The sequence below is a fragment of the Spermophilus citellus genome, assembly GCF_964194105.1.
Source record: "Spermophilus citellus genome assembly, chromosome: 7".
NCBI classification, from domain to species: domain Eukaryota; kingdom Metazoa; phylum Chordata; class Mammalia; order Rodentia; family Sciuridae; genus Spermophilus; species Spermophilus citellus.
Genome location: NC_138188.1, coordinates 83,822,354 through 83,847,433, shown reverse-complemented (window position 1 = coordinate 83,847,433; position 25,080 = coordinate 83,822,354). Strand labels below are relative to the sequence as shown.

Sequence of the window (25,080 nt, the reverse complement as noted above, 5' to 3'; positions counted from 1 at the left end):
AATTTGTAGAAGAAAAACTTGAGTGAATCCAATAAAACATTTGAGGGGCTACCCTGAGCCACAAATCTAGGAGGTTCTTGGTGAAGCACGTTAAGAATACTGTTGATTAACAATTTATTCGTGGCTACCTGCCTGCATAGGTTAACTTTTACGTTCCTTTTTATTGATTTAAAGAGAACAAGTGTGTTTTATAGAAAATTAAGTCTTCACGAGGTCAGTAATGCCTTGTACTGTTTTTTCTTTTGAATCATTTGAGTAACTATTATTTATTTTTTCCAGAGTAATATGATTTTTAATCATTAAACATCCTATTCAGGTTTTACTAATTAATGCCCAGTTTAGTATATTATTCTGATTCTCTTATATATATCGCAAATATTATTGATTTTATAAATGTCACACCAAATATGTGCTTTTCTTTTATTTCTAGGCAAATATTGTGGTCTGGGGTTGCAGATGAACCATTCAATTGAATCAAAAAGCAATGAAATTACAGTACTGTTCATGAGTGGAATTCATATTTCTGGACGAGGATTTTTGGCTTCATATTCAGTTATCGATAAACAAGGTAATTTTCATCTTATACAATGGTTCCTACATTTTGCATTTTCTGACAACAAAAAAGAAGTGTTTCTCTGAGTTCCTGTTATCTGAAATTGGAATAGAACAGAAAGACTGAATAGTTAATAATATTTATACAAATTTGACAAAGTTAGATCAGTTTCAGAATTCCAGAAAAATAAGTGTCTTAACTTTTTCACCAAGTCCACATACTTCCTTTTCCTTAATAGATGAAATACTAATTTTTCACTTTTATAAGATTGGAACACAAACTTCAATAACTGTTTTTATACCTGTGAATTATTGAGATGTACCATTTTCAATTTAAGTCTCTCTTACCCACGGTTGATGACTTCATATTTCTGTGTTAAAGACCCTGTTACTGTTTTTTGCAAAGAATAGGCAGGTCCTCCTACCACTAGGAGTACTCTGGGAAGTGCTGAGTTATTTTCTGAGTTGTTAATTTTAGGATGCGAAGGGGAAAGAATTAAAATCAAAGCTATCAAATAGAATAGAATAAAAAATTTGCCTGAATCTCTAAGGTAAAATGGAAGTCATGCACAAAATTCCTGATGTGTTTTGGCTATTATGGCTTGCATTTATTCCCCTTTGCTATTAGGGGTACCATCATGAGAAAGTTTAAGAAGTATTTCTAGTACAAGGACATATCAAAACAATCATTTAAATCAGAAAATAGATGATTATTTTTACATTTGACACTGAATTAACCTAATTTGATCACCTAAAATAAAAATCAGCTTCATATTATATATAAACATGAGACAATTATTAAGGGCCTTCTAGGTGTGAGTATATTGAATACTGGGAATGACTGAGTATAGAGAACCTGTTTCTCTTTTGCAGTGGTAGGTATTTGCACTGTATGTCTCATTAAGAGTTTCATTTAGAACATGATAGAGGCTACTCTATTTGAAGAAGAAACTGCTTTCTCTTAATTCATAACCAGTGGGACAGGTGTGAAGGCTTATTTCTCAGAGAAAATAAGAAAACTTGTTAGAATGGAACATGGAAGGAAAATAAGTGGAAACATTATGCTAGATGAATGATTAATGTTTTGACAAAGACAGTGATGTTATGGAAGGATACCAAGTAGCCCTGAAATCAAAACCTGTCTCAGCCACTTGCTAGCCTGCTGATTTGGCAAGTTATTTCACCACCGGGTCTCATATATCGGTGAATGTGTCAGTTGTGAGGACTAAGTCTAATCAGACATACATAGTGTCTGCAGGCACACAGCATGGTAGGCACACACGGTGGTAGTTTCCCTCATGCACCACTATAAGCATACACAATGCATTCTTCCCCACCCCATTGTCTACAGGGAAATTTAGAGAACAGAGTGACATGATAATAGTCATAGTTCTTTCAGTTTTACTCCTTGAAAGTCTTAGGTTGATAGGTGAGAAGATTAAAAAATATGAATGATTTGTTTCATATTCTTAAGTTTCTTGGTCTTAGTAGATATTTTAGATTCATATTTTAAATGATATTTTGATTCATATTTTCCCCATTCTCTTCTTGTTATTTCTCAAGATGAATATTTCTAGAAAATAAATAACATCTCTTTCTTTTCCTTTTTTCCTTTTTTTTTTTTTTTAAGGTGTTACATTAGACATTTATATATGGAGTTTTTGGCCCACAGAGACCTGAATGGCCTGCATTAAAAAACTGACAGTACTCTCAGATAACAGGATCAGTATGTTGAAGACTTAGAGATCCTCTCTTCCAAACATAAATAGCTATGCTGCTATATTTCAGGTTTTTAATCAGGAACTTCTTGATAGTAATACTTTCCGAAGTGATAATCATCTTGGGAAATCCTCATTTCACAACTGTCTCTTGAAGTCTTAATGTTTTGCTTATCCTATCCCATTCATCAAACATTTGTTTCATTTGAACATAAATAAATTGGCTAAACTATCTTTCTAGAGAACACCGGTTGAATTCTTATTACTTCTTGGGTGGCCTTTCAGTCACAATTTCTTGTAATGACTCATGTATTTTGAAGGCTGATTGGCTTTGTTTGAGCTCCTCGATTTTTTTTTTTTCCGTTCAGGAAACATAGCTACCACAATGAATTCCATGAATATTTTCAAGTAACATGTCCCTCACTTAGCAATCTGCTTGAAGATTTAGAGTATTTGAGACTAAAAGAGTGTGAACAATCTTGCTTCAAAAGCTACTTATTTGTTGTACACTCCAGCAAAGACTCATTAATGCTACATGGTATGTGCTGTTGATAGAGTCACAGTTTTATCCAAGTAGACTAATGTTTGGTACTTTGCACAAGACTCCTTTGCAAGATTGTATTCTCTTATTTCCTGTTTATGCTTGGTACTGTGGAAACAGCAGTATTTAAGATATACACCATCATGCCTTCGTAGGGCTTACAACTGATTGCTAGTTGTGGTTATGATAAGTATAAATGATAGGAGGCCAGAGGGGTTTAGGGGATGGAAAATTGATAAAGAGCTGAGCTTTTCTGAGGAAGCTACTTTAGCTCAGAACTGAAGGATTAATTGGAAATTCCAGGCAGACAAGGAAGAACATTCTAGGGAAAAGAACAGTAGATGCAAAGACCTGATGGTAGGAAGCAGCTTTGGAGGAATTTCGGGGAAAAGCCCTTGTGGCAGGAGTGGAGTGAGTGGAAGAGTAGATCTTGCTTATAGTGTCATATAGAAAATAGAAGGATTAGAGCTTTTTCCCAAGAGTGCATAGAAATTGATAAAGCAGAGTAGTGATATGACTTGGTTTACATTTTTGTTTTTATAATTTTCCTTTCTCTGTGAAGAGTAGATCAAAGAGAAGAATACTGTAGGATGATCAATTAAATGGCTATTAGAAGAGACCAGATAAGAGATGATCGAAGTAAGAGATTGTCTTATGAACAAAATACAGAATTATATCAGTTTTTAAAGATATTGCAACTGAGCATATCTTCTACAGGGAAGAATAGTCTCCTTTGAATTAGGATTCATCTTCTTTGAGGTTTTTTTTTGAGCAATTTGAGTTGTAATAAAAGACTTTGGACAGAAGGACACCTTCTTGAATGAAACTCAGAACTACTGTGGTGCCTTGTCATGTCTTGGGCACTGTCCCTAGTGTCCTCTTCTAATTCTATTTTGTATGCTTTTTTTTTATACTTTTTAAATACTGTGTCTAGTTTTATAAAACTTTCTTTTTTTCTGTGTTATTTTTAATTATCTTTGAGCAGGAGTTATAGCCTTTTTCTTTACCAGTTTTGCTGAGAAGTAGAATCGACCAGAATAGAATAGACCAGAATTCACTAGTTCATCTACCAGTAAAAGAAAAAATTTCTATTTCCCATTGGGTAGCAAGGAAAGAGTCATAAAATTATGAGTCAACACTTCCAATAAATATGAGGATTAGTATTTCTAACCCCAAATGGGTATAATCCCATGAAATTTTAACTAGACTTTCTGAAAAATTAAACATTTGTGTGGACCTTTGAGGGACCCTGGACATTCATATTAACAACCACTGTTAAGATGTTCTATGTAGAGAAACTCCCAAGTTATTACTGGTCTTAACTGTAAGAGGCAAAGTCAACCACTCAGAGGTCCAAACTTGGTAGCTCAGACCTTTGTATCTAGTTTGATAATACTTTTTCATTCTTAAAAACAAAACAAAAACAAAAACCCTTAAAAACAGCATTTACCATTAGACTCAAAGTTATAGATGTGGGATCTGAATTTCTGTTTTTTAATCTCCTCAATGATGGCCAGTTTCTAGGAGCTCAACATTTCTAGGAGGATTCTGGGAAATGTTTTTTTAAAGTTATTTTATAGAACAGTGAATTTAGGAGACATGTCTGCATTTGCATTGAAAGGCTCAAGTCTTCAAGGCAGCATTTTATTTGAATGTGGCCATATTAGGTTGTTATATGTGTTTGTATGCACAATTGTAAAGTGGTTATTCTGGAATTCTTTGTAGAATATGGAACCATCACTTTAAGAGTAATGTTCAACCTCATTACTTTAGAATTCACTTATCTAAAAATTTGTAATGGTCATTCTAAAGCGTACCTTTTTTTTTTTTTTTCCTGGAGGAAAATAGCAAATAGTTTAAATTTTTCTGTGAAACAAAATGACCCAGTGTAGATACTAACATTCTTCCTGATTGGAACTCATAAGCACTTGTCCATTCATTGCCTCTGCCTCAGAGAGTCTGATAACAGTGTGCCTAAGACTTGTCAACAGTCGAGCCTGAAAAATACTCCCATTTGATAGGGTTATTGTCGCCATATGATAGATTATTTTTAGAATTAATGGCAGTGATATAAAAATCTTGATTGCTGCATTCTGTAACTTTTTTTTGCAAACGTTTTCCATTTCTTCCATCTTACATCAGATTACATAAACTTATAAATGAAACAGGCAGAATAAAGAACTCCTTTCTAATAGAGTTCAAATTTCTGTAACTGATTGTCCCCCCAATACCCCTCAACCCACATGGAATGTTTTTGGTTTTGAAAACAGAGTGTGAATTTTTTAGATTGCTGCCTTAACTATGCAATACTTTTATACAGTCTGTTTTCTTTAGAGTGTTACTCTTAGCCAGATTTCTATTTGTGATTTTTATTGTGGGTTTCAAACATTTTAAAACTCTGAAACTCATTTTAGTAAGATCTTATTAATGAAGTTTTAGTTTGCATTCATATCTTTTTAATATTTATTTTTTAATTGTAGTTGGACACAATACCTTTGTTTTATTTATTCTTAAATGGTGCTGAGGATTGAACCCAGGGCCTCTCACACACTAGGTGAGCACTCTACGGCTGAGCCACAAGCCCAACTCTGCGTTCATATCTTTATATCATTTATTTACAGGAAAATGAAGACTAAATATGCATAATGTTTGTGTATATAATATAAAATGCCCAAAATAACCATTTTAGTGTTAATTTATAAAATGAAGGTGTTTATGAGCAAAGTGTTAGCAATTTAGCAAAGATAAAGTTTAAAACAGAATTTATCTGTTCAGGTGGTTTTAATCAAAAGAGTCACTTCAACACATGGAATGAAGTTTATATCAAGGTGGCATGTAAATATCCTGAAGCACACCCTAATGATTGCAGTCTTTCTGTGTCTTTTTTTTTTGAGTATGTTAGGAATTATGTAAAGGAACCACACATGTGCTGTGTTTGTGCTATCTTGTGGCTGTGTCCTTCACTATTGGTTAATACTGATGTATTTGTTAAAAGTGTCCTAGATACTGTGTAGGTCACCAAAGAATTGTGCTAGCTTATAATATGTCTTTTATTATATTTTTAACACAGGAAGTTTCAATCAACCAAGAGTTCTTTGGCTCAGTTAGTATAGAAATCAGGAAAGGGTCAGGTGCAGCTCCTTTGCTGTGACCACCTCTCCGCTCTTAGTGTTGCCAGTTCTTAGTGTTGCCAGTTCTTAGTGTTTCCAGCTTAACTTTGGGCTTCTCTAATAAATTCAAAATAACAATCTTGAGGCAAGCAGCAATTTCATTACAATGAGGCTTTATTGGGCTGTGTTTAAGCCTAAAAGAGGCAGTGCATGAGACGGGGTTCTGGGACTGGCTTTCCTAGGATGTGAGGAATGAAACTTTATAGGCATCTTAAAGAGGTGGGCTCACACAGGCCACTCAGCTGTTATACAAGTGAGTAGAATTTCTGCGGCATCTTGGCAGCTTCTCTCAGCACCAGGATTTGCATTTGTTATGTCCTCCTACACTCCACTGTCATGAGATGGTGGAGGTGCTCACCACAACTGCCCCAGGAGGCTGTAGGATAATACCCTGGCAAGCCTGGAGGGTCATCACATGCCAGGTCTGGCAGTGGTGGCAGCAGCAAAAGCAGCAGCATTGATGCTACAGGTTGTCCCTATGTCAGTAATAAGAGAAGCAGCCTTGGATGCAGAAGTGGTAGCAAGGATGGTTGCTGTTGCAGTGGCAGAAGTGGCAGGAAATGCTGGCATCTGCTGACACGTCTCAACCATCCCAGCTACAGCTGTAGGAAGTGCCTGGCATTACAGGTGTGACAACCCCTATTCCAACCCCAAACTCACCTCCACCCCGTCATGCAGGCTCAGAGCTGCTGCCTAGTTAAACCCTGGGACAGTGAAGGCCATCCACAAAAATAGCCGTTGTTCAAAATACCATAGACAGGGCATTGGGCCCCTTGTGTTCTATCTCAATAGGAATTTAAGCATAAAAAAGAGTTTGTTTTGACCCAATTAACCATATGTGGCTTATAGCCTATCAGTGTGATTTATTGCTTATACAACTGAGCCATACATACATCATTCAGAAGAAAGCATTAATTTTTTCATCTGTGATATAATCCATAGATGGATTATAATTTTTCTGAAAGGAATTTAAAATTTCATCTCCACTCTAATTATGTAAATGGAGAAGAGGAAGAATACCTAGTATAGGATCAGGCACTTTCTAAATGCTAGTTGATTCTGAATAGGTTATGTTCTGTGTATGTAAACCTTTCATAACAAAATTGCACCTGGTACAAATCATTGTCAGATTTCTATCATGGAAAGGAGGAATTAGCCTTAAGGTCACACAGTAATATTAATAGTGTCAGGAGAATTTAGCAGCCATACCAGCCTTATCCCACATCCTCCAGCACTTGAACAAAGGAGACATCACACAGCAAGCTAACTGACAGGGTGTGGATTATGAAAGCAAGAGTACATATTCCTTCAGGCTCTTGAAAATTTTGTAATTAGTTACTCAAAGAACTTAGAGCAAATATAGGAATAGAATTTGTACATATATATTATCTTTGTTTTCTCACTTCTGTTAAACACAGTAACTTAGGAGTCATACTTTATGCTTTTTGAGTTAGAATAAATACACTCAGGCTTCCCTTCCTTTATAAGTCAATGTTATCAATTGTGCAAAAATAATATGCCACAGCTAATGTAGATGGTGTTGCATTGTTGTAAAAATGGGTTCTAATACTAATGAGAGTCTTTTCAATTTGTTCAAGAATATAAAACAGTATTGATTGGGGAAAAACATAAATATTTTTCTCAGTTCAGCAATCTCAAAAATACCAAATGCTGTTAATCAAAAATATTTCTTGAGAGTAACCAAAGTGCTGTTATTTTTTGGATTGATTTAACAAATAAAATAAGTATCATTTTTACAACATTATGTGTGGATCAATTTAAGATTTCATGTTTAAGTAAATACTTCATGAAGCAATTATAAAGTTCTCTAGCCTTTGCATTTATCATGAGAATTCTTTTCAATTATACTTAAATTTTATAAAAGCCTATATGAATTATGACAGATAGTAATATGGCTAAATTTGGAGTTTTCTTAGAAAACTGGTATTAGCATCTTCATTAAAAAAATCATGAAACTTTTTATCCCTTTGTTGATTATTGGTTTGCTACTGTCCTTACATTCTCTCGTGCTCTTTCTCATAGTCACACTACCCTGCCTTCACAGTCACATCTGAGACTTGCTTCCTCTTGGATGGTTAAGGAAAGCAGATGAAGGGGAAGGTCAGAAGTTCTTTTTATAGGCTTTCCAGCTACTCTCCCTTTGGGTTAGATTACAGTCAAGACTGGAATGGACTCTACAGATGCTAATTCTCCTTTAGGTTGAACAAGGGAGAGAGTGAGTGCCTGTTTGCTTCAGACGTTCTGCTTAATATTGCTGCATCTCTTTGTCCAGAGGACCCTAGTGAAATGTATCATATTAGTATTTTATATAATTACAGATGTGCCTCAGTCTTTTGTATTTATTAAGTATTGGACTAAAATGACCTCCCCCCAAAAAAAATTCTACATAGAGGCTTATAGTTAAAACTGTAGTAAATTACATGCTGCCCTACATCTTGAACCCAGATATATCACTGATTTTCTGGTATTATAGGACACAGTAAAGTAGATTTGGCATAATTGGGTGCTTTATACGTGTTTAGTACTTAATGTGTAAAGTCATCTTATAAGTTGCTCAGTTCAGAAACCTTACCATTTTTCTTTGACTTTTCTCTTTGTCTCAAATTCATAGCCATCTGCCTCTCTAGATGAATGTGTCTGTGTATCAGAATCTAAGTTCACCTGGACAGCTCCACTACTGTCTTTCTAGTTCAAGGTACCATCAACTCTTGCCTCAATTATGTCAGTAAAATCCTTAGTGACCTTTGTTTTTGCTCTTTCCCCTTCAGTCTACTCTCAATTCACTGTTTAGAGTGATCTCATTAAAATGAAAAGTCCCATCTCCTTCTGCAAAATGTCTTTACCACCAAGACCTTATAGGATTTGGCTTCCTGTTACTTGTCTGACTTTGTCTCTTCCTTGTCTTCTCCATCTTCACTCTGGTCTTTCTGGGCATGCTTCCACCTGGGCCTTTGTGATATCCACTACTTATTTTCACTTCCATATATCTCATACCTCACTTCCTCACCTATTTTCTTGTTTTATTCAGACCTCATCTTTTCAAATGAGGCCTAGCCTGAACACTAGTCTTAAAATTGTAAGTTCTTAACATCTCCTAATTTCCCCACTCTCCTTATTTTCCTTAAATACTTATCTTCTTCTACCACACTATATTTTTCTTTCTAATATTGCGTATTTTCTCCACCATATTCTCTCTGGAGGTATACTTCCTATGCTCAGGGATTTTTGTCTTTCTCTCTAATGCCCAGGAAAACACCTGGTCATAATACATGGCTTAATAAATACTAAATATTAACTGAATCATAATATGTGCTTATTAAATATTTACTGAGATTAAGTATTTACTGAAATATTTATTAAATATTTACTGAATGAATAAAGGAACAAATGAATGATTGAAAGAAGTGCTAATGCTGGACCTTTTACTGGGCTTTATTTTACTCATCTATGCAGAAGTGCTATATGTTAAAGGAATTGAGATCACTTCTGTGAAATCTTTTTTTTTTTAATTTTTAAACATTATATAATAATTTTATTGATATGATTCACATAAAGTATGCCATACAATTCTCATAAAGTATGACATTCACCACTTTTCAGTATATTTAATTTTACAGTCTTTACCAAAGTCCATTTTAGAACATTTTCAAAAGAATCACTATAATTAATAGCAGTCACTTTCCATTTCTTACTCCGAGCCTCACCAATCCTAGATAATGACCAAACTACCTTTTTTCTCTGTAGATATGTTTGTTCTGGATTTTTAATATTGAATCAGAGTGTGTGATCTTTTGTGACTGGCTTCTTTGACTTTACAAGTTTTCAGAGTTCATTCATATTGTAGCATGTATCAATATTTCATTCCTTTTTTTATGGCCAAATAACATTCCATCGCATGGATATATGTTGTTATGATGTCACTTCTCAATATTCTTCAAGTATTCTGGATTATAGACTCTTATCAGATATGATTTGCAAATATTTTCACTGTTTCTTTAAGCTGTCTTTATCTTGATAGTGTCCTTTGAAGCACAAAAGTTTTTATTTTGATGAACTTAAGTTTATCTATTTTTATTTTGGTGCCTTTTCTTTTCATTATATCTAAGGAACCATTTCTTAATCTAAGGTCAAGATGTACTGCTGTGTTTTCTTTTTCATCACAAATTTTAGTAATTTGAGTTTTCTTTCTTTCTCTTTGGTAGCTTGGCTAAGGGTTTATCAATTTATTTTTTCAAAAAACCAACTATTTTGTCAATTTTTTTGGATTTTTTGTTGTTGTTGTTTTAGTTTCATTGATTTCAGATCTGATTTTAATTATTTTCCTGTCTTTCCTGCTTTTGGTGTTGATTTGTTCTTCTTTTTCTAGGGCTTTGAGGTATAATATTAGGTTATTTATTTGTTGATTTTCTGTTCTTTTAATGAATGAGCTCAGTGCATTGAACTTTCCTCCTAGCGCTACCTTATATTGTCCGAGAGGTTTTGATATGTTGCATCAGTTTTCTCATTTACCTCTAAGTATTTTTTTAATTACATCCCTGATTTCTACTCCTGTATTTTCTTATAAAAGTCTTTAGTTTTAGTTCTTAAATTTAGATCCTCTTTGAATAATTCTTACATAGGGCATGAGGTACACATCCAATTTCATTCTTGATATCAAATTGTTCCAGCATCCTTGGTTTAAAAGACTCTCTCTAATCCCCCCAACCCCCTTTGTCTGAGCACCTGTTTTTAGTATTTGTTTGTTTTTTAATCACTTTAACCAAAATACCCGAAAAGAGTAACTGAAGAAAAGCTTATTTGGTGCTGATGGTTTTAGAGGTCTCAACCCATAGATATCCAACTCCTTTGTTCTGGGCCCAAGATGAGGCAGCACATTGCAAGGGAGGGGCCCAGCAGAGGAAAGCTGCTCAGTTTATGGTGGTATCAGGAAGCAGGGAAGGATGATAACAGAGAAGATGCAGCCTTGTGGAACATCTCCAGTGACTCACCTTCTCCAGCCATGCCCCACCTGCCTGTAGTTAGCATCTAGCCAATCCCTTCAAAGTAGGATGGACTGATTAGGTTAGAACTTTCTCAATCCAGTCATTTCGGCTCTGAATATCCTTGCATTAACAGCAACTTTGGGGTGACACCTCATATCTAAACTGTAGCAGTACCCATTGTCAAAATTTAATTTTAAATTTGAGGATTTTGTTCCAGACTCTGTAGAGAGTTTAGTTCTCTTCATTTAAACATTTCAATCAGAAGTGTTGGAGACAGATTGTTTCTTTCCCGGGCTGTGTTTTCATTAATGGGGACCCTTGTAGTAGCAACAATTTTCTGAAAGTCTGTTTACTTGGGGAAAGCTTTCAAGAAAGACACATAATCTAATTCCCTGCTTAATGTTTTACTTGCTTTTGTGAAGTTGTAAATGTCAGAGTCTGTACTTGTGGCTTGCTTTCCCTTTCTTCAGTCTTCTTGTCCCTCCTTGAACTATTTTTTAATTCTTATTTTCCTCCAAAGGAGCTTTTTTGAGCCTTAATGGAATTTTAGAGCCAGGGCAATTACTTGCACATTTGCATGGCATAATGTGGAGGGTAAGCACTGCACAAATTTACAACCAAAGCCCTGTTCTGATCAAATATATCCATTGTCAACCAGCTTTCTGGCATGTGCTGTGAAGGTAACCAGGCCAGCTGGCAGTCATCTTGTGGCTTGAATACCATGTTGGACCACACAGGTACTTTTTCATCACAGGCTATTAATCTTAGAAGCTGAATTTTTAATCTTAGAAGTTGGAAATTTTTTTGGTGGAGCAGGAAAGTGGAAAATTGATTTTCATTGATGCTGTTCAAAGACTGACAAGCGTAACTATAGAGTGTACATAATTCAGTTTGTCTGCTTTTCGAAGTCAGTCAACTAAGTAGTAGTGAACCCCTGTGGAAGCTTGTTACCCCTAAAACACAGATGTAAGTTAATCATTCCAATGCCTATGATGTGTGCATATGATCCATACAATTGCTCTCAAAATGCCACTTTCCAATTAGCATAATGTATTTTTTATGCTCTTTTTTAAGACGTATTTCATTTGGGTAATAAATATAAAATTTCTTTAGAATTGTAAAATAGAGTGATCAGTTATCCTGGGTTTGCTTTGGAGGACATAATGTATCAGCTTTATGTACCTGCTGTGTGCTAGGAACTATGCTGCTCCATCAATGTAGTAACCTTCTTGACAGTTCTTAACCAAACATTTATATGTAAAATATCTTACTTTTGTGATTGTCTTTGGGTCTTTTTCCTGATTTGCTTCCCTTCAGGTTAGTAAATGATTGAACTTAGCCAAACACTAATTATCAGAAACTTCATTCTTCCATCGATTCAGTAATCTTCAAGGAAAGTCTCCAGCATGTCCTCCATGCTGTAATTGCTGCTGGCAGTGCAAAGATGAAGACAGTCCCAGTTTTGTCCAGCGACTAGACATTACAAAGTCATATTGTTTATAATTAGTAATTCCATCAACAAAAGCAATCTCACATAGCATATGGTATACTGAGAACATGTAATAGTCAACTGCTAATTAAAACAAACAAAACTTAGTACCTACTATATGCTAATGGAGTTTGGCTTAGAAAGGTCAAGGCAGTTTCTATGAGGAATTAACAGATAAGATCTTACAGGGGAGTCAGCTAGGTTAAGGGATAATGGAAAAATCTTCCAGCCTGAAAGTGCATCATGTGCCAGAGTCTCCAAAGAGTGTTAGTGGTGAGAAGCCAAGGTGGGTACAAGACAAGAGTTGAGAGAGGAGGAGCCAAATCCTTTAAGACTCTGAACCACATTGAGGGCTTTGTTCTCAATCCCAAGAGCAGAAGGAAGCCACTAAGTGTTATTAATTGAAAACTTCCTTTTATATAGCCTAGGAACTAGGTCTTAATTAGAGGTAGTTTAAGCTGTTATTTGGATATATTGATTTCTAGATAGAAAAAAAATGTTAAAATTTGAGTTTTTATTTCTTTAGAGCAGTGATTCTTCAATTTAAGTGTGCCTAAGAATTACCTGGAATGTTTTTCAAAACAAATTCTTGAGCGCCCTCTCCAGAGATTCTGTAAGTCTGGATGGGATTGAATATCTTCTAAGTTCTCAGAAGATGCTGATGCTGCAGTTTCTGTCTGTGGACCAGATTTCAAATGCAATTAGCTAGAGCCACAGAATTACCTCACTTCTTATTTGTCATTATTTTCCTTGTGTGTAAACATCAAAGGATCATTTTTAGTCATAACAACAACCAAGAAATTGTTTTCTTTGTTGGAGCTATATTTTATAGAAGCCATTCTAAGAGTGTACAAATTTTACTCACGTATGTATGTTCTGCATGTATGATATGACTTCAGGAGGTGATGTAATAGAAAACAGTATTAAGGAGTTATAGCTCCCAGAATCAAGACATATCGTATGAGAGAAATAACTCTGATTAACAAAAATTTATAGTTTTTTTTTTTTTTTAACCAGGGATTAAACCCAGGGGTGCTTAACCACTTGCGCCACATCCCCAGCCCTTTTTTAATATTTTATTTAGAGACAGGGTCTCACTGAGTTGCCAAGTACTCATTAATCTGCTGAGGCTGGCTTTGAATTTGTGATCTTCCTACCTGAGCCTCCTAAGCCACTGGGATTATAGGCGTACACCACCACACCTGGTGAAAATTTGTAATTTTTAGTACTGTTGAGATTTTGAAATTTACATCAATATAATTTGAGATTCTGTAATACTTGATGTTTAAACAAGAGTAATAAATCTGAATATCATTGAATTTTTTTTCCCTAGATCTAATTACTTGTTTGGACACTGCATCCAATTTTTTGGAACCTGAATTCAGGTATGACCATATTAATGACTTTGTGTTTGTGCATGCACACTTTATTCTTTTACTCTGAAGATTAATGTATAATGTGCGACACAATCATTGTTTCAAGAGTGGAAAATTAGAGATTATTTAAAGCCATTTAATTGCCCTGTTTAAATTTTGCTTTAATTGTAGCATAAGCCTTCAAAATGAAAGTAAAATTTTTAAATGCTTTAAAAATAGAACTAGTTGCTTTCTAAAACCTGGCAAAAGTATTTATAAGAGTAATAATACTATTTCATTTTATTTTATTTATTTCTTTTAGGAAAAGGAATGGGGATGGTTTACGCTATTACAGAATTTTTTAGTGTTCTTTCCCAAGTAGCATTTCACTACTATTTCTCTGTTTTATTTTATTTTATTTATTTATTTTTGCTTAGACTAAGATTATCTTTTAATAGATTTCCTATTTCTCATCTTTGCTGGTTTTCTAATTTCAAACAACTTCCAAGTGGCATTCTAAAATGTGTATGTGATCTTTTACCTGCTTAAAAATCTCGAGAAACTTATAGGAAGTTGTTCGTATTCCTTAGTCTAGTCTTCAGAGTCATGCACAAATAGTCGTGGGCCAATTTTCCAATCTTATCTATGTATACTATTTATCTATACTGGTTCTGAGTTCTCAGACACTTTGCATAGAATGACTTTATTCCCTATGCTAGACACAATCATTCTCATCTTTCAACACCCATGTCACCGACCTCCTCCCAACCTGCTGTTGTGGAAAGAGTGCTGGCTTTAGCATTTGAGGGATCCTGGTCAACACTAGTAACCCAGACATCAGTTGGTAGAGAGTCTGCTTGTCTCCCTCCACTTCTAGCTCCTTCACCACCACCCCAGCTTCCTCTCATGATTTCTTGCAGTCTCTTTTCTTCTTAGGAGCTAGAATAATCTTTATTTAAAAAATATGAATCAGATTATGTATGTAAGCTGTCAAATCCTTTACTGGCTTCCTATTATTACTTAGAAACATATTCCCTAGCTCACAGGGCCTCTGCATGATGTGATCTCTGCCCATCTCTCTGACCTTCCTTTTGCTCACTCATTGTACCTGCATCAGCCATCTGCTCTTGCAGACACACACCAGGCCGTCCTGCCTCAGGGCATGCTTTTCCTAGTGATCATTATACAGTGCCCACCTCTTACTTCTTCCATCTGCCAGATCACTGCTAAGCTTTCACTTCCTTAGAGCCCTAGTCCCTGAACTGTGCAGAGAGCCCTGTGTAACAGTACAGTCTCTGGAGCACATCTGCCTTTCAGCAGGTCTGTTGACACAGAGTTCTTTATTTTCCTTCTCTGCAAGGAGGATAATAGTATTTACCACATAGAATTCTTGTGTGGATTACTCAAAACACTTAGAATGCTCCATGACATAGCAAGGTTACCAAATGTTTGTATTACTTGTATTACATTAAAATTCTCCCAGTTATTTCAAAGTGCCTTTTCATTATAGAAGAATCAAAATCTAAGTAGTTGTACAAGTATTGTTTTAATGTCTTTTTCTGTCACTAGAATATTAACTTTATGATTGCAGGGGCCATATTTACTTGGGTGACCTTTGTAAACCCAGTTTCTAGCACAGCCCATATTCAACAGACAATATAATAAACATTCACATAAACATGAAATATGATGAATCTCTCTTTGGTCTGCCGTTCATTATGAAGTGTCAAGGCAATATGTAGAATGTAAGAACATTTTTGTAGATAATATGAGGACATGTTGAGAGAGTGGGTGGAAGAAAGTCTGAAGGGCATTTGGTAGTGGTGGTTCTGTCAGTATAGAAGGCGATGCTAGTTACATTGGACTGAAACATGTATGTGTGGTATTTTTGATGTAAACCTTAGCAAGTACAGTGTTATATAATCTTTTACTTGTTTTTATTTGCCAGTAAGTACTGTCCAGCTGGTTGTCTGCTTCCTTTTGTTGAGATATCTGGAACAATTCCTCATGGATATAGAGACGTAAGTTGGATATAGATTTAAATTTGTGATAAACTTTATTTTTTAACCCTAGAATAGATAGATATGTATCTATTATATATCTTCATCCTTTCAATTTAGGAATATTTCTTTTTAGTAATATGTAATGTTTTATTCTTTTTCTTCTGCTAAAAAATGTGTTGTCCTATAGCATCAATCATCTGTTTTTATGAGAAAACTCCCCTGATCAACTGATTGAGGAAGTACAAGTATCTTGCTTATATAAAATTACCCCCAAAAAATGAAAACTAAAAACTAACCTTTTCTTTTTCCTTCTTCAAGTCCTCGCCATTGTGCATGGCTGGTGTGCATGCAGGAGTGGTGTCAAATGTGTTAGGTGGCCAAATCAGTGTTATAATTAGTAAAGGCATCCCATACTATGAAAGTTCTTTGGCTAACAACGTCACATCTGTGGTGTAAGTATATATGCTAATTATAATAAGCATGTTGGGTGGGGGTATAGGAACTAGCTAGATTGCAACAAAATCACTCTTTCTTCATGGTGTTCCTGAAATAACTTTTATGCAGTAAGCATTCAACCATTTTGTTCTCCATGTCTTAGTATTTTCAGGAGTATAAACAATATCACACTATTTTGATTTGTTCTACTTCAGTAAGCTAGTTGTTTGGAAGGGGAATTTATTTCTTCTTTTGTAAATGTTGAAATATTCTGGAGTAAAAGTTTATAGAGGTTTGTTGCCAAATTCTTACTGTAAGAATCAGAAGGCAGAACTATACAAACCAAGATGGGTCAATGATAATTGAAATACTTTGAATATAAAATAAATCTTGGTATAAAGCAGAGATATTAGGAATGTCCCTCTCACCCCAAGAGAATATTCAAGAATGTAATTTCATGGTCCCTACAGTATTCTGCTGTTTTACAAAACAGATTAGACATCAAATACAGGAGAAGTTGAAACATTAAGTAGAAATACATATTAGTAGGCTTTTTTAAATAAACATTGCCTTTTAGATATTCTTGGTCCTACAGACAGTATTAAGCGTAACTGAAGTCAGCTTCTCATCCTAGACCAGATTCAGATGATAGGAGTATGACCCATGCCCAGAACAGGACAGAGGAGTTAGCAAACTTTTTCCTTAAAGAGCCATCTAGTATGTATTTTAGACTTTATGGGCCTCGTGTCTCTGTCACTTATTTTTGTTCATTTGTTTTATTCACAACTTTAGCCCACTGGCCATACACAGTGGGCCATGCATGGGCTTTCATTTGTCCAGCCATGGTGTGCAGTAAGCTACCTTCCTTTTCTTTAGTGTCTTGTGCATGGTGTTGGATCCCTTCTTTTATTCCTTTCCTCTGTTCTACCACTAGAAAGAAGTGTTTGTGTATGTGACTTCTGTCTTTCATACTTTAAAAACATAGATAGATTCTGTGCTTTTGTGACAGTTTGAACGTGGTGTTAAGGGCAGGAGTCTGCACTGACAATCTTATTCTTCCAGGTGCCCTGGAGTCTTACTACCTGCCACATGGCAAATTCCACATATATCTCATCTCCCGTCATCCTCAGCTCACCCATTCTGCTCATTCCCGTGAAATCCAGACACAATACTACATTCTAACACTGAAACCCGCTCTCAGACATGTTGGTTGTCTACACGTGGTTCACATGTACTTTCATCAGAAGCACAGAAAAGTTTGGGGTCTATTTATTTCATTTAAAAGAAAAAAAAGTACATACCAAAGGTTACATTGACATATTTGCATAACTGTATGTGAAACTAGGAGTTAGATACTTATACAGAAAGTTGTTCATGCTGATTTCAAAAGTTGTTCTGCATAGAAATGAGACTAAGAACAATATCAGGTATCTAATTTTTAACTGTGGAAACTTTAGTTCTTTAAACAGTTGAGGGAAAAACCAAACCAAGAAAAAAAGTTTCACTGAGATAAATATGAGGAAGTCATGTGTTATGTGTCATTAAAAAAAATCTTTCTCTCTTTCAGGGGACACTTATCTACAAGTCTTTTTACATTTAAGACAAGTGGTAAGCCTTTCATGGACTTTATATTATAATAATGTGTATGATAACTAATATTTGGAGCTGGACATAGTGATCCATGTCTGGAATCCCAGCTGCTCCAGAGACTGAGGCAGGAGGATCACAGGTTTGAAACCAGCTAGGGCAACTTATGAAATCTTGTTTGAAGAATGTCTGGAGATATAGCTCAGTGGTAGAGTGACTCCTGGTTTAATCCCCAATACTAGGGTGGGGAGAATTAAGTAAATAAATAAACTGGGGTTGGAGTTTCAGCTCAGTGGTAGAGCACTTGCCTCGCACATGTGAAGTACTGGGTTTGATCCTCAGCACCACATAAAAATAAATAAAATAAATATAAAGATATTGTGTTCATCTTAAAAATCTTTAAATAAATAAATAAAACAAACTAATATTTTTCAAGCACCATGCCAACTGCTGGTTTTTGCATTTTCTCATTTACTTGTCATAGAAACATGATGAACAAGGTAGATGCCTGGTAGCCAGACACAGTGGTGCACAATTGTAATCCCAGCGGCTCAGGAGGCTGAGGCAGAAGGATCATGAGTTCAAAGCCAGCCTCAGCAAAAGCAAGGTGCTAAGCGACTCAGTGAGACCCTATCTTTAAATAAAATACAAAATAGGGCTGGGGATGTGGCTCAGTGGTTAAGCATCCCTGAGTTCATCCCTGGTACCCCCACCCCCCAAAAAAGGTACCTAATAATACCATGAACAAAATAAACCACAGGCTCTGTATTAATCAGGAAATTATGTTGGAAGCAAAGAAGATTGCTTAGAGAAGATGATTTTTAAACTTCTCTGAAGAAGGAATTCATTTGACCAAAGAAATATTTACTGAGTACCACTTTTCATTTGCCAGGCACTGTTCTGCTGGTAGTGAAAACTCTCCTGCCCTCCTGTAGCTTACATTCTTGTAATGAGAGATTGACAAATAGTAAATATATTATTGTTTACAATGTACTATTTATAATCTGATAAAAATGTAGAAAAATAAGGCAAGGAAGGAGGATAGGAAATGCAGGAGGACTTGGTTTGAAGTTTTTAGTAGATCAGGGCGGGCTTCATGGAGAATGTGACATACAAACAAAAACCTGAAGGAGGTAAAGGATTGAATTGCCCACTTATCTGGTTGATGTCCTGGGGCAAGGTAATGTTATCTCCATTCACTAACAGTTACTGCTTGTAAATGAATGCAGTCAGTCTTTTGTATCCATGGTTCCACATCTGCTAGTTGAGAACATTGGGGAAAAAAAATTGCATAAGTTCCAAACATGTACTGATTTTTTTTTTCTTGTCATTATTCCCTAAACAATACAGTGTAACAACTATTTACATAGTACTTGTATTAGGCATTATAAGTAATTATTTGTAGGCTTCCTGATTATACACAAAGATATAGTTCCAAGAAGCACTTGCCTAGCAGTCTGCAATAAACAAGTTTGTAAAGATCTTGAATTTATTATGTGTCTGCCTACAGAATTCTGTACAGAAACCAAATGTACTTCCTGCTTTCTTTCAGGTTGTTATGGAACATTAGGGATGGAATCGGGTGTGATTGCTGATCCTCAAATAACAGCATCATCTGTACTGGAGTGGACTGACCACACAGGGCAAGAGAATAGTTGGAAACCTGAGAAGGCCAGGCTGAAAAAGCCTGGCCCTCCTTGGGCTGCTTTTGTCACTGATGAGTATCAGTGGTTACAAATAGATCTGAATAAGGAAAAGAAGATAACAGGTTAAGAGACATAATTTTGTATAGCAATTGATAATACTCATTTTATTTGGAAATCTGATGACATCTGAGATTTTCATAGAAAATTTAAGTATGTGATTTTAGTTTTTTTTTTTTTTTTAAACTGGCATTAATATGACTGGAAGTAGTTTTATAAAAGATGGTAAAGGACAGACTCAAAGTCAAGGGTTGAATATTTTCTCTGATACACAGAAACTAGAGCAAAGTAAGGGGAAAAGGGGGTGGTCAGATCTCAGTGGAGTAGAGGAAGGAGATTGGAAGAGAGGAGGGATGGAAAAAGGGAAGAAATGTGAAATTCATTTGTCAAAATTACTGTGTATACACACATAAATATACCATAGTGAATTCCACCTTTATGTTTATCTAAATTTCAAAATAAAAAAAAAAACAATAAATAGAAGGAAGGCCAGAGGGAGCACTGGGGACTGAAATGGAGCAAATTAAATTCCATGCATGTTTGATTATGTCAAAATGAACCCCACTATCATATATAACCATAATGCATTAATGAAAGCATTTTTAAAAAGGTGACAAAGGAGAGGGGTTGGTATTTGATTCTTAATAGTTTTCTTAATAATAAAATCATTTTAAATTAATTTTAATATAATTAAAATTATTTTAAATTAGAGTTTCAATAAAGTGATTTTGAGGCACCTAAACAATCATCTCTTAGAGTCAGTAAGAGAAATTTATGTTCAAGGAGAGTCCATTTTAAGTCCTATAAATAACAATATTTCACAAGTGCTAAGCATATATTTATTTAATTTGGGGGAATATAGCAAATGATCAGAATAACTGATTGGGATTGGTTTAGGTAATTTTGTTAAAAGATTTATTTTGCTTTAGTATCAAGAATAATACAAGTCATGATCTTTAATTTGTTTATTCCCAGGAGGGCAGTCTTACTCAGAAGTTGAAATATATTTTATAATGATAGGAATACAGACTGCCAAAATAGAATAATTCTTTCCTTATTTGTACCCATAATTATTTCTGTCTCTTCAAAAGAATAAAACCAAGGAGTTAGTAACTACTATGATGAAAATTACTACTTAATAAATGAGCCATGGACAAAATGGACAAAAATGTTTGTACAGTGCATCTTAGAAGTTTATGCTTTAATATTGAATCAACCTTGGGAGTCAGGCCCTTTGCACTAATGGAAGCAATTCATTCCTCAGGCATTATAACCACCGGATCCACGTTGGTGGAACACAATTACTATGTGTCTGCCTACAGAATTCTGTACAGTGATGATGGGCAGAAATGGACTGTGTACAGAGAGCCTGGTGTGGAACAGGATAAGGTAAAATTATAAGCAAGGTATTTTTTAAAAACATTTAAAAAAATGAAACTTTGCCAAAAGTCACAGAAGTTCTCAAATGAAAAAGTTAAATGTCATTTTGTATTATGTTGCCCTCTTCTGGTTATTTTAGGTAGTTTGATTATTGGCTTTACCCTTTTGACTATAGTTAGAAAATTCTCAGTGATTCTGGATCCTTTTTTGTGATTTGTTTAGTCAATACTAATTTTTATCACTGAATTTTTAAATGGATTGTTTGGCCACTTGAGAAACTCCAAAGTAACTCATAAATTCTTGTCTTTCAATACTTTTCTCATCAATCCATCAAATGACACCAATTTATTTCTGATTTCTACTTCATAGACAGGAGGGAAAAGACAAAAGCTGAAGGCTAAAAGTGCATTTAAGACTTGGAAGGTCATTTCAAGGTCATCTTGCCAACTTTTATTTTAGAACACTTCTCTCTTTCCTGCCCGAATAATTTCTTTAACATCTAATGATTATTAGGAAATTTTCGTTTTAGTTAGCAGAAGATTATGAAGATTGGGGCTGGGGTTGTGGCTGAGTGGTTGAGTGCTTATCTAGGAAATGTGAGGCACTGTGTTCAATTCTCAGCTCCATAAATAATATAAATGTCCATCAACAACTAAAAAAATAATAAAGATGATGAAGATGTTAGAATGAACCAGAGGAGATGTTAAGATGTAGAGAGAAGTCAAAAATGGATCTCATCAGGTGTTTACACCTTTCACACACGCTTCTTGCCTGTGACCACCAAAGGGATCTATCTTTAAATGGAGGAGTGAGTGCCTGTCTCCAAGGAAGATGATGCCTCCCATTTAGAATTGAAACTAGGAGCACATTTTTTTTTCCGTTAACTTGCAATGAAATTGGTTTCAATTAGGCTGGGGTTGTGGCTCAGCAGGAGAGCACTTGCCTAGCACATGTGAGGCACTGGGTTCGATCCTCAGCACCACTTAAAAATAAATAAGTTATTAAAAAAAAGAAATTGGTTTTAATTACATGATATTTTCTTTCATATATATAATTTTGTAAAATATCTTCAATTACTACTTTTCTCATCTCTCTTCAAAACTCCAAGGGCTCCCAGTTACCATTTACATATATTCAAACTCTTCTGCTGTTAGTCAAGGCCCTCTCTCCTCTCTTCCTGTTGATATCTCGTGAACTTTGTCTTTGATGAACTCCCTCCTTGTTGAGGTAAATAGCAACATTATCATACCTCTCTTCTGTTTAATGCCCCAAACTTGACTACTCTGCCATGAGAACATCCATATTTAACTGGAATAAGTTGAATTTTTAAATGTAAGAATTATCCATGTTTATATTATAAAAACTTGTAGGGGCTGGTATTGTGGCTCAGCGATAGAGTACTCACCTAGCACGTGTGAGGCCCTGGGTTCGATCTTCAGCACCACATAAAAATAAATAAAGATATTGTGTTCAATTAAAAAATAAATTTTGTTTTAAAAAAACCTAACAGCACTGAAATATATTTCTGGAAAAGACCTTTTCCCTTCATTTTTGAAAGATAATTTCACTAGCTATAGAATCCAAGGTTGTCTTTTTCCTTTCCAGTGCTTTAAATTTATTGGTCCACTGTTTTCTAACTTGCATTATTTTTAAGGAGAAATGTACTATCAGTTTTATCTTTGTTACTCAATATGTAATGTTTCTTTTTTCCTGTGGTTATAATTTAAGATTTCCTTATTATTTGTTTTAAGCAATTTGATTATGATGTGGTTTCATGGAATTTTCTTCATATTTCTTCTGCTTAGGATTCTTTGAGCTTCTTTGATTTGTACGCTATGATTTGCATCAAATTCAGAAAATTACATGCCATTTTTTTTTCTTCAAATATTTTCCATTCCTACTTCTAATTTTATGAGTACTATGGCCCTTATAAAGATATTTTGCAGTTCACTGGTACAGTGGGTTTTGTTTTATTTTTCAGTCTTTTTCTCTGCATGTTTTAGTTTGGAAAATTTCTATTATTTGATTATTCACCTAGGCTGCCTGTTGACCCATGGTTGAGAACCACTCTTTTTATGTTTTATCCAGGTTTTCAGATTTAAAGCTGAAGAATGAGTCTTATCCCTGTTACTCTATCATAGACAGAAATGGAAATTCTCACACTGAATCATATAAAACACCAGTCTTTTCTCTCACATTTTCCCATCTGCGCTCTCACCTACCTTCTCCTTGGGAATTGGTGTTTTCATTTTCACACCTCTTCTAAGCCTGCATATGTGCATGATCACATGCATATAGATGGGGAGAAAAATTGGTTTTATTTTCAGAAAATGGAATTAATACATATCTACAAATTTGCTATCAAGTTATTTTCTAATATTTTGCCATATTTTATATTTGATAATATCCAAGAAAATTTAAGTTCCTTGATGGGTAGGAACTTTGACTTCCCTTTCCATTTTATATTAGTCACATCTTACAAAATACACAGGAATTCTCAGTAATTGATAATAGTTTGAACATAAAAAAATCTTTACTCAATTTTTATAGAATTTTTTAAAGATCTTAATAATAGTTTTTATGTTCTAAAATGATGTTCTGCTATATAAAGTTTCTGTTCCTTAATAAAATAAGACTGCAAATAATTGCCTTAGATATTACTTAATATCTAGAGAAATCATGGACGCTTAGAAATTATTATAACTTAAAGCAAATGTTAAGAAAATGAAGGTTATTAACACATCTTAGAGGTTTATAGTCTAACTTCTTCATAATCAACCAAGAAGAAATAGCCTTAGTATTTAGAAATAACTTGAGAAGTTAAACATTTACTTGCTTTCACCATAGCTGCTATTGTCTACTTATTAATGGTCTTTAGAAACTACTTATTGATTTGGCCTAGGGAACTTTTTTAGGGTTTTGGAACCCTCTACTTAAATCAGAAGATCCAGATTCAAGTCACAGCCTTGTCATTGAGTAGCTATGCATTCTGTTTACATTTTGAATTACAGCTTCCTGTTCCCTGCCCATTTTGTCATGAGAGCAATTGAGTTAATTACATGAAACTGCTTTTGAAACAATTAAGGGCTATTCCAGTGTAAAAATGCTATTATTATTAGCATGACATAATTGAGGGAATAAGATTGTCACTTAAAATCATATTTTTATCTAAGGATTATTTATATAGTGTATTTGTAGCTATTTAGTTTGATCATTAAATTAGGAATGGAGCAGTGTTTCAAAGTTACTTTTCTGGTTCACAAATCAACCAGTATTGAACACTAGGAATATCGTATGGGAACTGCCTTGGTGAAGTTTATCCAGTAGGTGGAGGTGTGTATCTGTTATGTGCTTGCTTGTATATGTTCATTTTAGCTGTGTTTTGAGGATACAATTATAAAAAGGATAAAAACAAAGCATTCCCTCTGAGGCCTTGTATGATCAATTATTTTTTTTTACTTTAAAATTAAAATCGATACATTTAAATCACTGGTAATTCTGTAGGACTATAGTTGTTAATACAGTGAGCAGTCTCACTACAACTGAACCCTTTTCCCAAATTAAATAATTTTTGTGTGCAGTATTCTTTTATAATTTTTAATGGAAAATGTGCACCATGATTTTTTTTTAATTGATTAAATTTTTTTCTTAGAAATTAACTCATATATTGCAGGTGTTGTTTAAGGCCACAGCAAAAAGCATGTTTAGGTGGAGTGATTTAGGCTCTGTCCTCTGTTGATTTAAGTACCAACTTTTCTTTTTTTAAAAGATATTTCAAGGAAACAAAGATTATCACCAGGATGTGCGTAATAACTTTTTGCCACCAATTATTGCACGTTTTGTTAGAGTGAACCCTACTCAATGGCAGCAGAAAATTGCCATGAAAATGGAACTGCTTGGATGTCAGTTTATTCCTAAAGGTAAAAAGACAGTGTATTTCAAAAATGTTATTTTCACTAGTTTTTTAATATATTTTTAATTGATCCATTATAATTATACATATTTGTAGGGTACATGTACCCCATACATTTCAATACTTGTATACAACGTGAAATGATCAGAGGGTAACTCTTTACCTTTAAAAATCCTATCAGAATATATAATTAAATTTTAAAAAAATGATTTTAAAAGGTAAATAGTTACT

The 25,080-nt window shown here is 34.6% G+C and overlaps 1 protein-coding gene across 4 annotated transcripts in view; it reads left to right on the top strand.

Moving 5' to 3' along the window:
* The window catches only part of DCBLD2 (discoidin, CUB and LCCL domain containing 2), an 83,831-nt gene that overhangs the window by 45,856 nt on the left and 12,895 nt on the right, over positions 1-25,080 (top strand). For all 4 annotated transcript variants that reach the window (XM_081302611.1, XM_081302612.1, XM_081302610.1 and 1 more), the window contains 8 exons: positions 431-568; positions 13,807-13,858; positions 15,777-15,849; positions 16,150-16,283; positions 17,834-17,874; positions 19,406-19,621; positions 20,821-20,945; positions 24,706-24,856. In XM_081302611.1, coding sequence (XP_081158737.1) covers positions 457-568; positions 13,807-13,858; positions 15,777-15,849; positions 16,150-16,283; positions 17,834-17,874; positions 19,406-19,621; positions 20,821-20,945; positions 24,706-24,856 — 904 coding nt within the window. In that variant the 5' untranslated portion in view covers positions 431-456. The remainder of the gene's footprint in view (positions 1-430; positions 569-13,806; positions 13,859-15,776; positions 15,850-16,149; positions 16,284-17,833; positions 17,875-19,405; positions 19,622-20,820; positions 20,946-24,705; positions 24,857-25,080) is intronic.